Genomic DNA, 15,714 nt, shown 5'->3' with positions numbered 1-15,714 from the left:
TTCATGAATATTTAGAAGAATATTTAGAAGCAGGCATTTCCAGTTCCTCAAAAATAATTGTTGCTTGGTTAGAACCTGGTTTGTAACAACCCCACACTTACGAACTAAAAATGAACTTGAACAAAGTGTAACTTTGGGGTACAACTATATTACATTTATTTCTACGATAAATACATTCACGCTTAGACCCTAGAAGCATATGCTCTTCATTAATCATTCCCCTTGTCTAAGGTATCCACTTTGGTATACCAAGGATGCCTTACCTTCAGCAGAGCTAATTAATTCACCCCCAACACATGCTGTTTGGATATTTGATCCCTTCTGGACATAGCTGAAATCTGTTAACCCTCGCATAAACACACCTTCTGGTTTTCAATAGACAAACTGCTCTGCAAAGTACTTAATAATCTGTTTTTATATTTTTATAGGGATTATATACTCTAAGCATATTTTAAATCTAATTTATTACTACAAATATACTGTACCAAAGAAGAAAGAAAATAACTAACTAACTATCTACTTGTATCAAATGCATTTACCGCAAAACGAAAAAGGACAACAACTTGAGACCCAGAGATAAAATGATCCACACCACCAAGTTGTCTCATTCCAGGGTCTGCTTATTTACAAAGTTGTATGCATTGTGTAAACTTCCATTGTTCAGTGATTTTTGACTAATGTATTTCTGTATAAGTTGTATCAAAATGCACAATACCAGTCCATCTCTGAGGCTTGGATATCTAACTGTCCTATATTTTGAACAACTAAAAGAAAAACTGTACTAAAAGTAAAAAAAAAGTAAATAAAAGAAAACTTTGTGCAATTAACATTTAAACATGAGGTGTCTGTTGATGTCTTTTGAGGTATGTGGTATATGTTAGAAATCAATTTCAAACATGGAAGACATTGCTTTCTGTCAGCATCTTAGTTTACTGTTTTTTTGGTTTTTTTTTTTTTTTTACTGAATAATTTCAAAATAAGTTGAACATGAAAATGTTCAGTCCATAGCCCAGTAAATACAATGGGCTACATAGAGGGAAAGATACATCTATTAAGATGTGAATATTGTGAAATGGTCGGTTTACAGAAATATCAGACCCTGGAAGACATATTCTCATTAAGATTGCTATATAGCTTTCCAAAATGCATATTAATCTTAAAATGCTGCACATAGCCTTCGCGTAACCTGCACAGCGCTTGTTTTTTTTAAACATATCGTTATATCATGTTTACTGAACAGCATGTTTATAGGGACAGAACAGTGAAATTACATCTTGTGACCTGTGAAACCAATGTCCATTAAGTGTTTTACACAACAAGCAGCAAAAACATTGATTAAAATATTGTTAATTATGGCTGGAGTAATTTCTTTACATAAACACGAGTTAAAATCTAGCCATTGAAAATATACAGTATCTGTTATTGGCCAGGTGTTTAAGATATGTTTGGAATAGGACTATTTTTTGAAGTATCATTTCAAACCTTATATCTACACCCCTATTCCACTGTGGATATGGTAATATATCTGAGCATGTAAAATGGTATCAGCAGAGAGGGGAGCAGTTCTTTTTAATTACTCTGAGAAGACGCTTGATAGTGGGGGTCACTTTGAAACTTTGTTTAATCATGAAACAAAAGCATGGTTATAAACTGACATTTTGTGGTGATGTTTCTTTGTAAATCAAAGCTTTTTATATGAAAAACATTGTATGTGAGAGATGAGCATTGAATCTTACAAAGAAATTAAATCACATTAACGGGAATGAAATGAAAGTCAAGTTCTTGCTCAGATTTAAAGACTACAGTAGATTTAAAGAGGCACATTCCCTGATGACGATTCTTGTTTGGAGTTCCTGAGCCTCAGGACATAATGGTCTGAAACTGAAAACTATCAAATCGAGTCTGACTCTTAATCCTTGGGACAGAGAGCATCCCGAGGTCAGAAGAGCAAAGGAACACTGTGTGGGTGAGTAGGAAGTAGCTTGATGAGATGTGCAGGGTACAAACCATGAGCAGAGTCCAGTGTAAGGATGCAAAAAAGGTGCTTAGTTTTAGGGTACTTGGTTTAGAGAGAGACAAGGTTTAATTTTAGCAATATAACGCACATGGATGAATGAAACTATGCATTCCTGTCTAATACAACAACGAGATTCAATACACGAAAGAATCTTAACACAAATGAACATTTTGGATAAAGCAACTTCAAATGATTCTAACAAACTGTTTTCATGGAAAGGCAGAAGATGTTTTTCACTTTCATTAGGGTTTGGTTAACCCTAATGCCACCTCTACAGTAACAGTAACTACTACAGTATAATATAATGAATAGTAATATACGCTGAAAGATGATCATCCATTAAGCCAAGGTTTTCTGTACACTAACATACACAGTGTTGTTTATTTTGGTTTAAAATAAATAAATAAATAAATAAATTGGAATATTTCCTCCAAGAGAAACAAGTCATTTTTTTCCCAATTAACTCAGCGCACTTTACTTTAGGGGAACTAAAGTGACTATGTGGACATTAATGAAATCAGCAGATGTAGAACCCCAAGAAGAAAATGACAAGAGAACTAGTACACACTTTACTGATTAAAAGGAATGCTAGCCCTTTGATACCATGTAGAAGTTTTACAGCTCCTGGGAAGGGTAAACAGATCTTATCAATACACTTTTAAATGAGCCAGTCTGCCATTACTAATGAGAAGCACTTTATATTGCTGATCCATAGAGAGATCCTATCAGTTATAATGTGATCAGTATCTGTATCCAACAGGAACCATTTGACCCAGTTTAGATTTGTTGATGCAATATCAAACAGCAACTTGACAAAACTGGGATCTCTTGATGGTGGCCAGCTGTTCCTTCACAAAAGCAATTGCCCTTCCTCCATCAGTATTGCTGAACCTATTCTATAAACAGCATATTCCATCGTTTTCGCATGTTTATATATCTGGATGTAAAATATTATACCAGGAATAATCAGTGGTGACAATGTCTCATAACACGGCACCACTTTCCTTTTACAAAGAAACAAGAATATGGATCAGGCTTGAATGCATAGAACACATTTTTTAAAGGTTGTGTTAACAGAATTAGGGAAGCAAGGGTTTTAATAGAGGATACACAAATAATCTACATATTAACTGTCTTGGGCGAATTATAAAAGTCAGTACATTTCTTGTAGGGTTTAACCTGCTAACTACAGGCAGGGTGATGTATTTCAGTATCTGCAGGCAATGAATTATTCTTTGATTGCCATCATTCTAACAAGATTGTTAATTAGTTTTTTAAGATTGAAGTAAGTACTGAATTTCCAAAGCACAACTACAAACAAGATCAACAACTCCAACATTAAATAACCAAAATAGATAGAATATATTTTGTTTAGTTATATTTGAACTTCTTGTATGTGAACTGTGGATCTAATTTAGAGGACTCCTTACCTTAGGCAGAAAAGGATGACACTTTCCAAACAAAACAAAGCAACTGGGATGTTGGGAGTTTTTTTAATTTTTTTTTTTATTTTGTTCTGAAGAAATCAGCTTTCATTACCAATCATTTAGTCCTGGATATGGTCTGCTGAGAATTTTTTTTTTTTTAAAGATTTTTTTAAAGATTGTTGTACGGGTTCAAAAGACTTTGAGCCCACTCAATAGCATTGTATTCATCAATACAGCGTTATGTGGGTTGCTTTGTAAAGACATCAGAAGTAATAACTGGAGCTGATTTGCAGACTATGTAAAAGCAATGTTTCATCATGTCTATTAGAGTAAAGGGGTTACAAAGTCAGCTTTTAGAGATGAACAAACAAACAAACCATGAGTTAAAAACCCTGATGCTGACGTACATCTTAAGACAGCAGAAGTCAGTTCAGATCTTGCGCTTCTTCCATTCCGGCTCCTTGTCTGCTTCCTCGTCATCCAATTCCTCTTCAGCAAACACAGGCTCTGGCTGGGTCCTGACAAAAAGATTAAAAGTGTATTTTTTATTTTTTCAGACACTTTTCAAACAGTACTGTGTCTGAAACCTGTTCCCCTGTTCAAAAAGTTTTATCTTGCAGGTTATTTAAAGACAAATTCTGATCAAATAAAGTTTGGCACTCGAGAAACAGTGTTGACTTCACTTGCAGCCAGATAGTGTCTAATTTTGTGAAAGACCAAGAATCACAAAAACACTGGACACTGGCACAGATTTAATAAGCTGCAGTGAACCACCATAACTCATTCAGTCAGAAGACCCTTCCTAAGAATCACTGCACTTCTTGGGTGTAAGCTTATGATGCATGGATCAGTGTGGTAGCAACTAAATACCCTTAATTTACATAACCAGCATCGTGTCATATGTGTAGTGTAGGTTTTTGCACATGCTCTTGCTTACAAATAATAAACTAAATAATGAATTTGCATCCATTTTTTCTTATTTAGATTTTAATCAGTTACAACCTGTAATTTAAACCTAATAAATAAAAAGGTGTTTAAAACAGTTGAATCTGTTTTCATCATTGCATTACAATAGCCAGGTTGAGTAATCAATTGCTCCTGCAGACAAAATAGCCATTACAAACGACAACAGCAACATCTATTTTATGTTTCCAACTTTTCAGAAAAATACATCAATCAGTTAGTGGAAGATGACCATTTCCTTACAGCACACTAAGATCGCTCTGCCGATAATATCACACACAGCCATGGCTCATAAGAAGAACATAAGAAAGTTTACAAATGAGAGAAGGCCATTCAACCCATCTTGCTCATTTGGTTGTTAGTAGTGTATTGATCCCAGAATCTCATCAAGCAGCTTCTTGAAGGATCCCAGGGTGTCAGCTTCAACAACATTGTCATCTTCAACAACATTGTCCTTTTCTTAAAGCAACATAATTTTCTAATATATAAGTAAATAAGTGTAAAGTACATCAAACACGTATGTCAATAACGTACATCCCCCACTATGGCTGTAAATTCAAAATTAGAGCAATCAGTATGATGAAAAAGTTGTTGACCTAGGCTTATATCGACAATAAGTACAGTATAGATTAAGTTTACTCATATTAAATGTTTCATCACAATTAATAAGCGGCTCTCCAGATATAGGCAACAATGTAAGTACGACATTGGGGGGGTCCATGCAGTTTAGAAACTCCAAAATCTCTCTCTCTCCATTGTTGTGAGAATGTGACACAGCACGTTCATACCACACACATTCCTCACACAATAGGAAGTGCGGGGACAAAAAACATGGTACAAGGGGTTTAGAGACCTCTTAATTCAGTTTTTTTTTTATGTGACGTCATTTATTCAACATTTCAAATTTGAAGACATTATAAAGTAATCGTGCAGCTCTATGCAATGTGTTCAATGATTTACCGGAAGCAAACTAAACCAGCTGCAAACTAAACCAGCTGCCAGGTTCAAGATAGTACGTCAATAAAGCATTTGCAGTTTTTATTTTAAGTGATAAAAATATGTGCATGCCAACTGTTCTTTTAGAAATAGGAATTTACACTTGGAAGTACATATTATACGGCAACAGAAACATTTCAAAGAAATTGTGAAATGCATGATAACTGTGAAAAAAATACAGCTTTAATTATTTGTGTTTGCCTAATTGAGCTCACAGTAAAATAAGGATGTCTTATGTGCAATTGGAACTTTTCCAGTTCCTTCCTCTGCAGAAGGTCTTTCTGTTTCCTTCATATACACAAAGCTAAACCTGGAGTCCAAGCATCTGCATGAAATATTTTTTTCTGGAAATGTATAAATAGATCTGTTTATAGATGGATTAAAAAAAATATAATAAAAAAAATTTGGGACACAAGACTGCAACTACAGTATTTAGATGTTATGGATTATGTCAGAACAAACATAAACACCTGCTAAACCCACCCTCAGTGACTCATTCCATCTCTTGCTCTCTCACACACATACTGAAGCCAAGATAAAAACTTTGTAGCAACTTAGTCTTTTGTTATGATGGCAAATAAGTGCTCTGATGAAATGAAAGGTGAAGTATCAGGTCATATTGACTGTAGCCTTGGAGAACCGCATTATGTAACTGTAAAAACATACTGTACACACACAAAACAGTGCATTTCATATTTTATGAATTAATAAAATAAAAACTGAATAATAAATTTACTGGTTACTATAAAGGTTTATCATATAGAATGTCTTACAAAAAAGCACACACACAATAAAAAAATGTGTCCACTTCCCCAATTCATCTTTAAAAGTATAATTCACACTACAAACTCTAAAGTACAGTACTAATGATATTTGTATTACTAATTATACTATTAACACACTGGAAAGATTATCCAATTACCTTTTCTTGAAAACTCTACCAAGCTACTTTCTCCTATTTAGAATTCACAAACTGTTACATTATATTGGCAACACAAAATCATCTCTTGTATGAACTGTTTACTACAGTTACTAAGAAACCTCCTTGGGGAGTGGATTGTGTTTCAACCACATAACTTGCATTAGCATTTTAATGCCTATCTTTGACATTAACTACAATATAATGTACTACCTTGTTTTCCCCTGCTTCAGTATCCATTCTGTTTGTCCAAGTGGCAAAAAAAAAGTTAAAAGGGTTTGTCCACACACACACACACACAAAAGGATTTTTGTATCTAGGTTATTCATGTCAGGTATTTTGTAAAGCAGCTCTCATGCAAGAGAATAAGCCCCCTTCAAAAACAAGGTTTGCAAGTTTCAATAATGTTAGTACAGTAAAACCTGTCTAATCCAGCCCCTCTACATACTGGCATTCTATATAATTCAGCACGATTTTTGGGCCCCGAGCAAATCCTTATTTAAATTAATGGTGTGATACCCTCTACAATCCAGAGCCTGTCTTCTTGAATTCTGCCTAAAATTAATGTAAATCTGACTGTGTAATCTGGCATGAAGTTGTGTGATTTTAAACTTTAAAATGAGTATTTAAACAAAAACAAAACGTTGTGTAAATACTCGCATGTCTCGCCGACAACACTCTCAATTGTGCAGTTGTTGAACAGCAAATAAAACGTCTAAACGTCCGTACGATGATGTAGCTCTTGAAAGAAAATTTGGGCTTCTCCAAAAACCTGAATGTTCACCAAACCCAAAATTCAAAATCACAAGGCCAATCATTTCAGACATTCTGAAATGAAAACATGCCTACTTAAAGTACCACAGAGAAAACCAGAATGCTAGCAGAAAGCACCTGAATCCCACATGCAGGTACAGTCATACATTTTTTTTTTTTTTTTAAGCAGTCACACTTTCACGTTACCTTTTTTTAGGTACAGTATTAGATTTTTTAAAGTAACTGTAATCCAACACACTGTCTAATCCAGCACAATTTTCTGGTCCTAAGCGACGCTGGATTGTACAGCTTTAACCGTATCTTTTTTGTATCATTTTAAATATTTTGTGGTTTGTTTTTCAAATGAAAAACTTCTCTTCAAAGCCTTGGTCTATTTTTACCCATAGACTATGCTTATTCAACACTTTTGAAATGACACATTTGTCTCAAAAGTAGTCAACCTGCTAAAACATAATTAACATATATATATAAACTTTACAACATGCTTCACCAACACAAATATACATATTCAAAGCCTAATTACGAGTCACTTATTTTTTTCTTTACCCTGAACTGCCTGCTCAAAGTTCACAATTTTCTTTACTGTATCACAAGATCCAAGGGTCACATTCCATTTAATTGTTTGTTACTCATCTGTTCTGATTCATGTACAAAGCATAAAGATGCCTTCAGGCCCAAGTGGGAATGTGAGGGGGGAATCCTTTGTATCGGCAAGTCACAAGAATGTGAGTGTGGACCGCAGACTACTGGCGCTGTGCCCACAATTTCCGAAAAAAAGAGGAAACCTCAAAGACCTGTGCCAGCAGCTTGATAATCTGACTGCTTCTGAACCTTAACCCTTTTGAATCAGGCTGAAATGACTATGGAACAATGGTCAATGGTGCTTTAGGCTGTTGATGGATGGACAACGACACCTGTGCCTTCTGCCAGTTCTGTTGTCAATTCAATGCCTGTATTCTTTCTATTCCTATTTTCAAGTATTGCTCATCCTTGTCAGACAGCTTTTTGGGTCTTCCAGTCCTGGGTTTGTCAATTACAGATGATGTTTCTGTGTACTTGTTGATTATGCTTTGGATACCACACCTTGAAAATCAAGTGATGCGAGCTATTTCACTCAATGTTTTTCCTTCTTTATGCAAGTCAAGGTTGTTATAATAGTAGAAAACACTGGTGGAGGCTTTGAGTAAATTATAGAAAAATGCAACATGTCTAAGACTTTTGCGCAGCATAATATATATATATATATATATATATATATATATATATATATATATATATATATATATATATTAAAGTGATGTGTGCAAAAGTATGTATGTTCAATGAAAGTGTCATTCATATCAACTACATTTCTTTCACATTAAAAATGTGTTTGTTACACATAAATACAGTATTAAATGGCAGTGTTTCTATGATAGTGAAAAATAAATATCAAGATAGATAAAGAAATAAATAAATAAATGTCTATGTATTGATTTATGTATTCATTTATTTAAAATATATATTAATGTTTTACTTTTATACCAAATGTATAGAGGCTATCCTTCAGCATAGCTAATTCTCAGAAATGAACATTCCTTTTTGTCCAGTGGGGACCACAAATACTGTTACTCTCATCAACCAGTATCGAGAGGAACCGTACTTCCTTGCACCAATAGGGACCACAATGAGCGTTACACTGAAAACCAGGAAACCAAATTTCAGAGCTCAAGATCAGAATCTCAGAATGATGATGATGATGATGATGATGATGATGAAGATGACAAAGAAAATCTCCAAAACATAACAAAGTCCTGAGAATTCTCAGCTGGCTGACTTCATCTTTCAAAATACTGCTTGTCTCAACTAATCGTGTAGCACAACACACTTGCAAACTGAAGGTTATACTTTCCCACGCATGTTCCATTTTAAAACAGAAATAAATCATTAAATGACATAGATGTCACAATAAGTGTGTTCCCTAGTATATTTCCATGTTGACAAAAGTTAATTGTCATTAAAACTTGGATGTCCTGTAATATACCTATGCATGGATAAAACTCCCTGGGGTCTGCAAAAAAATACGTTGGGAGAAAAAGAAGGAGATTTTGACCTTACTTTGACGACTTATTTCTCTTACTGTGTGACAAGTTGTGGTGGGGCAGTAGGAGAGAGCGGGGAAAAGCCCTGTGTCTGTTTATTAAGAATGGATGATTTAATGTATTGTTTTGTGTGTGTATTTAAAAGTAATGGTTTATTGTATTAGTATGACTTGAATGTATTTTGTGTTTATTTAAAAACACGACATTCTGTTTGTTTATTGTTTGGAAGCAGAGATGGGGAAGCCCCATCCCACAAAACCCTGTGTGGAAGGTGGCCATCTCCAGAGTTAATTAATTGATTACATTTGTTATCATTTTCACCCAGGTACTACCTGTCTGTGTAGTTCCTGTTTCTGACCTGACATCACTGCCCAGCTACCCTGTCACACAGGTATTGACTTTTTTTTTCTGCATTTCACCTGAGAGTGTTGGGAACTACAAATTAAACGTGAAATGGTGCTTTTGGCTGATTTACTTTTGCTGCGCCAATACCCTGAAAACACATAAACTTGCTGTATAGAGAGTCTGGTAGTTCACGTGCTTCGCTGATAGCTTGGCGTTCCTCTCAATATATATATTTTGTATATAAAAGTACATCTCGTTTTTTTTTTTTTTTAACATATACCTAACTACAGAATGTCTTTAGCTAGATGTTTTGTGCCCCTAGGCTTGAATGGAACTGGAGGTCACGTTCTAGTTCAAGTGGCCATGAGCTGTGATAGAGGTCATGTAAAACAGTCGGGGCCACATTGGGGAGCCTGTTCACTGAAAAGACAAATCCAATATGGTTGACAGTATATAGTGAAAGAATTACCAGCACATACAGAATTCGGCAAAAGTCACCTGATGTTATTAAGAAGTCTCGCAAGCTGTTTAGTGAGAGAAAAATCTGGCTCCCAAGTAGGTATACTTTTCTAAATTTTTCTTACAGATTTCTGTTGAATCAGGCATTGTGGTAAAGGGTTAATAGTTTAAATACAACCATGTCACAGGGGTAGTGTGAATAAAGCCGAATAAACCTGGTACAGTGTGTCTAGCATCTTTTCTCCAACTCTGTTCATGAGAACTACAAATATGCAGATGAAGCTCACATTTATAGGAGATAGAGATATTGCTTACATGAAGTAAAAAGCCTATAGTACTTAAAGCAATCCCTCAGTGGATTATACTAGTAAATCATTGTCCTTTTCCTGTCTGTCACTCTTACGCAGACTTTCATTATAGTACTATTAATGTGGTCAGGAGCCATCAAGCCGGCACGATGTTGGCTAAGCTTTAGTCTCTCTCACACACAAAGCCCTATCTGACAAGTAAACCAATAACCCTCCCTCCCTTCTTTCCTGCCAGCTTTTCCCCTTTCAGCTACAGCTTTAAAACAAGAAACTGTAACTGTATCCACCCACTGTAAACTGTAGCCAAGCTTCTGAAATAGCACCACTCTTTAAACTTTCATGACTATTACAGTGCAGGTGTCAAGGATGTAACCTGAGAAACAAACAATGAGGTTAATGGACCAGGATCTTACTGGGTTACCTCTGTGTCAAAGGTGCAGAGCTATTACCTGTATATTTTGTTGATAAATTGATAAAAGACAGTAAACAGACAGTATTGTTCTTTAAATAGGAACATTCAGAAAAGGTTCACATAAGCAAATATTAGAATTGCTTAATTGTATCATTAAAAAAAAAAAAAAAAAAAAAAAAAAAAAAAATCCTCAGGCTCCAAAAAAGGTAGCGCATCAAGAATGCTATTTATCCAATACCCAAAGCTGCTCCTTATGGGATAAGCTAGTATTCAAATTAAGTAAAAAACAACAAGCATGCGAGTGTGTGTGTGTGTGTTGTATCAACCACTGTTAAAACGTGTGCCATTTTAAAACACAATATCTTACGTTTTGAAATGTCGGCACATTTTTTGCCAAACCCATGGACCACCCTTGGTCTCCTTTTGCCAGGCTTGTTTAACAAACCCTGTCCAACCAATCCAGTGGTTATTTTATAGTATACAACAGTGGAATCCAGTGGTTATTTTATAGTATACAACAGTGGCACTGACTGCCCCAGTTACTACTACTGGATTCAGAGGAATATGCTGTATAATGAATAACTCCATCATCATAAAGGTTTACACTTTTTAAACCGCCACTCAGCTTAGACTCACTCAAAATGAAACTTTCAAAAGATTGTGAGTAGAATATGATTTCAAAATAATACTAATAAAAAGAGATCTTACCCAGATACTGTTATCTGTTTTTTGGGAAAAATAAATAACAAATACACAAAACCGTCATTGTCTGTGCTGTTGAAATACACACATTTTCACTTCCCTGGTCTCCAGTCCCAATGTTTTACTTTCAGTTCAGTCAAAGATTCCACTATCCACTGGTGTTGACACAATTCACATCCTGAATGCACTATTAATGTGTGTTAATGCATTTGGGGGTCGGTTATTTGCTAGTACACTCAACCAGCCATAAGCTTATTGTTTTATCAAAGGCGCAAGTTTACCTGGTATATGCAGGTGCAACCCAGTATGGGTTCTCGGAGGCTTCCTTTGCATGGCGCAGTATAGCCTCTCGGGGGTTGCTGTCATCGGTTTTATCCAGGGCTATGTTCTTCACAATAAATGAGGATAAAGTGCCGCCATGCATTGCCACACGCCCACCACGACCTGTTTGTGGAGAAAGTTATCACAGAGAATTGAACATCTGATCCCCTACTGTTTAGCTTATAACTAGGGCGTCTGATTTTTCAGTTTTAACCAATAAACGATACAACACCCCACCGATACAAAAAAAAGAAATTGGTGTATAGCCAATAAACACCTGAAATGGTTATTACTCAATTCACTGACTTCACCCCTTTCCCATTAACAAAAAACACAAAAACAAACTACCTTTCAAAGTGCAGCTGGGCAATGTCCCTCCTTCCTGAGTTGTATCTATCATTGATTCGTTCTGAATACTTTAAACTCACCCCAACTACAGGGTGACAGCAAATTCCTACATTTCTATTGCAGACTCCGCTTGCAAGATTTAAAACGTGATTACAATTAGGAATCAAGGCTTGTTCGCGGGATATAAAGCTGCATTATAGTTAAGAGACAGAGAATTTAAAACAGAATTGCAAATTGTGGTGAAATGTAAAAAAATGCCTATACGCAAAAACTCCAGAAGAATGTGCCCGTGACAATAGGGATTTCATTGTGGAATACAGCAAAGGTTAAAAGGTACAAGTACTGTGCAAGTACTGTCAAGTTACTATACATATTTTGGCAGAAAAAACTGCCAAGCATTTTGGAAGGTAACCGAAAACAATAATTGTATACAGTATATAAAAAGCGAAAGCCGCCCCCCCCCCCCCCCCCCCCCCAAAAAAAAAAAGATTTACATAAATGTACATGTAATTTAAGACTCGAATTGAAAAAGCTCTACCTTTCACCACAAACTGGGTAAAGAGATTAGCCTCAACAAACGCTTTATTGTATGAGTAACATGACTTATAAAAACAATTTGTGGTTTAAGGCTATAGCATTAATAAAAGGATATATTCACTAACTCTAGGAGATAACAGCATTATAGTCAAACACAATCTCTTACATAAACCTACCTTATTTGGCTCTGGCACCAGAAAAACAAAAAAAAAAAAAAAAAATGTTAGCTTGTCTTTCTGAACCTGAGGCTGAAACACAAAACATGTCTTGCTGTGCATTTTTGGTTACTGGGAATGTCTGTTCTTTTTTGGCAGTATAACTTCCTGGGTTGCCAATGGTTTATAATAGACTTATGGGCCCAAAAGTCAGCAACAGGGCATGAACAGGACTTCGCTTGTGCATGGCAGTGGCAGTGCTTTTAAAGGTGAACCACTGAGAAGCACCCATGAAACCTTTAAAATTGCACTTAAAATTTACAATTAAATTTGCACTAATACAATTCTTTAATTGGTGAGTAATGAAAAATAACTGAGCGTTTGTGTAATTCGTAATTTTATTGGATGCAGAGCGCGAGAAGAGATGGGGGGAGGATGTGATATACTATACAGGGCATTGTGGTGATTGAAGTTCTGCGCTGGAGATGACCTCATAAATTGAAAGGAATAGAAAAAAACATGCTTGATAAAAATAGCCAAAAAATAACCAAACCACCAAAGACAACATTTACCTGCTAGATGCTTTCAAAACAAGCCAAATTTGGCTTGAAAACCACCAATCTGGAAGCACTGATCAAGAGGGAGTAGCCTAAAAGACGCATGCATTACCTATTAAATGTTACCTCAAGTTCAATGTACAAGAAAAACATGAATTTGTATACATTTTTTTTAGAAAAGAGTCAGGAGTACCCAACAGTAGCACAAATACACATTGATATTAAAAAGAGCATTATATTGTATGTTTTACCGGTAATATTTTTTAAATTGGCTTGGAAAAGCTACTTAAAGGGTACATAAGGACCTTTATTTTATTGTGTTACATGTTCCCATGTGTTGCTACAACTGTTTACGTAAGGTGTGTGTATTGTTTTTAATTTATTTTTTATAATTTGAGCAATTTTTTAGACTTTTAAATTGTATTCCCTGCCTCAAGATGGCTTCACATGTACCCGCACTGACGTCATAGAACTACATTTCCCATCATCCTCCCGCTCACATATGTAATTGAGATGGATTTACCAATGAGCAGGAGGATGATGGGAAATGCAGTTCTGAGAGGTCCACGTGGGTACATGTGAAGCCATCTTGAGGCAGGGAATGCAATTTAAAAGTTTAAAAAAGTGGTCAAAATGTAAAAATTAAAACACACACCTTACGTAAACAGTTGTAGCAACACATGAACATGTAACACAATAAAATAAAAAGTTCCTTATGTACCCTTTAACAAAAATTGTATAGCAGAGATACTTATTGTTTTCTTGGTCTTTGTGAAGGGCGATTTTCTGAACTTGTACCATAAGGTATGAAAATTGTCTCTTAATTGTGTATTTTCAAAAAAATGACTAATGACGGTTTTTTTATTAGCCATAGAGTAGGGATATGTTGACGTTTACAAAACAGGCCACAGCAGCCAATGCAGTTCATTTGAGCTGCTAATACAGTTGACTTGTACATTTTGTTTCATTCATTCATAGATTGATTCAGAGTATCTGCTACTTACTATCACAGCGACACCTACTGTACCCTCACGTACCACTCTCATAAGAACTATGTTGTCTGAATAATTCACAGCATTTCTAATGTGAATGCAAGTAAAAACACAGATTGGCATATGACTTGGTGGTCTGGGCAAAATGTACTTGTGATCCGGATTTGGACAGGAGTCCACCTATTGAGTACCCCTGGTATATACCATCAATATTTGCAGATGTATCCCCCTCCCCATTACCTGAAAAAACAGCAAACACTTACACATGGCATTTCACATGGTAAAGTGCATTTACCTGGCCCTGAGACTGGAGGTTCAGGTTTATGGGATTTCAGTGGGTCCAGTCTGTCCTTTTCCAGCTGTTTCCTTGTGCTGCGCTGCCGAGCTTCCCGGAACATTGGTAGTGCATGAGCTGGAATACAAAAGCACTTTAAAAACGAGCATACAAAAAAGGTGAATGAGCAGCCTTTGAATTAAGACTGCTTCTCTTGGCTATTTTTGCATTTTTATATATAAAAAAAACCACAAAAACAAATTTAGAAGACTGTAGTTTTTTTTTTTTTTTTTTTTTTTTTTTTTAGTCGTTGCCAATTATTATTTTTTTTATTATTTTCTCCCAATTTAGAATGGCCAATTATTTTTTAAGCTCAGCTCATCGCTACCACCCCTGCGCTGACTCGGGGGGGCGAAGACGAAAACACACTGTCCTCCGAAGCGTGTGCCGTCAGCCAACCGCTTTTTTTCACACTGCGGACTCACCATGCAGCCACCCAAGAGCTACAGCGTCGGAGGACAACGCAGCTCTTGGGCAGCTTACAGGCAAGCCCGCAGGCGCCCGGCCAGACTATAGGGGTCGCTGGTTTGCAGTGAGCCGAGGACACCCTGGCCGACCTAACCCTCCCTCCCCCCGGGCGACGCTCGGCCAATTGTGCACCGTCCCCTGGGAGCTCCCGGCCACGGTTGGCTGTGGAATAGCCTGGACTCAAACTCACGACGTCCAGACTATACAGCGCATCCTGCACTCCACGCGGAGTGCTTTTACTGGATGCGCCACTCGGGAGCCCCCTAGACCGTAGATTTTCTTATCCCATGTGTGTATGCTAAGGACATAGCTATATCAAACAACGCAGTACAATTTTAAAGGGTAAAGGACATCCACAGTGTCATTTTTGTCCATATCCACAATTTACAAGTTCTGTTGCTGTAACAGATTTAATAAGTAGTTTTAGTTTAAGCTACAGCATGCTTTTGGGGGCAAACAGCTTGTCAAAGGTATATCAAATATGGGACATGGCAAAACAGATGTTTTATTTACTCCACCGCTTTAGATGCTGCAAGCTTGGAAAGTCTAATAAAGAAGACGGCGGCATCTAGGAAAGACTTAAGATTGAGAGCAAATAC

At 36.3% G+C, this 15,714-nt stretch overlaps 1 protein-coding gene across 3 annotated transcripts in view; it reads right to left on the bottom strand.

Annotated features, from left to right (window-relative positions):
* Positions 1-1,594: 1,594 nt before the first annotated feature.
* LOC117408664 (WD repeat-containing protein 70-like) overlaps positions 1,595-15,714 on the bottom strand; it is a 159,580-nt gene continuing 145,460 nt past the window's right edge. For all 3 annotated transcript variants that reach the window (XM_058995771.1, XM_058995773.1, XM_058995779.1), the window contains 3 exons: positions 14,609-14,725; positions 11,685-11,847; positions 1,595-3,962 (listed from right to left, as the gene is read on the bottom strand). In XM_058995771.1, coding sequence (XP_058851754.1) covers positions 3,875-3,962; positions 11,685-11,847; positions 14,609-14,725 — 368 coding nt within the window. In that variant the 3' untranslated portion in view covers positions 1,595-3,874. The remainder of the gene's footprint in view (positions 3,963-11,684; positions 11,848-14,608; positions 14,726-15,714) is intronic.

The sequence above is a fragment of the Acipenser ruthenus genome, chromosome 2, assembly GCF_902713425.1.
Source record: "Acipenser ruthenus chromosome 2, fAciRut3.2 maternal haplotype, whole genome shotgun sequence".
Classification (NCBI taxonomy): domain Eukaryota; kingdom Metazoa; phylum Chordata; class Actinopteri; order Acipenseriformes; family Acipenseridae; genus Acipenser; species Acipenser ruthenus.
This window is presented reverse-complemented; position numbering and strand designations above follow the sequence as displayed.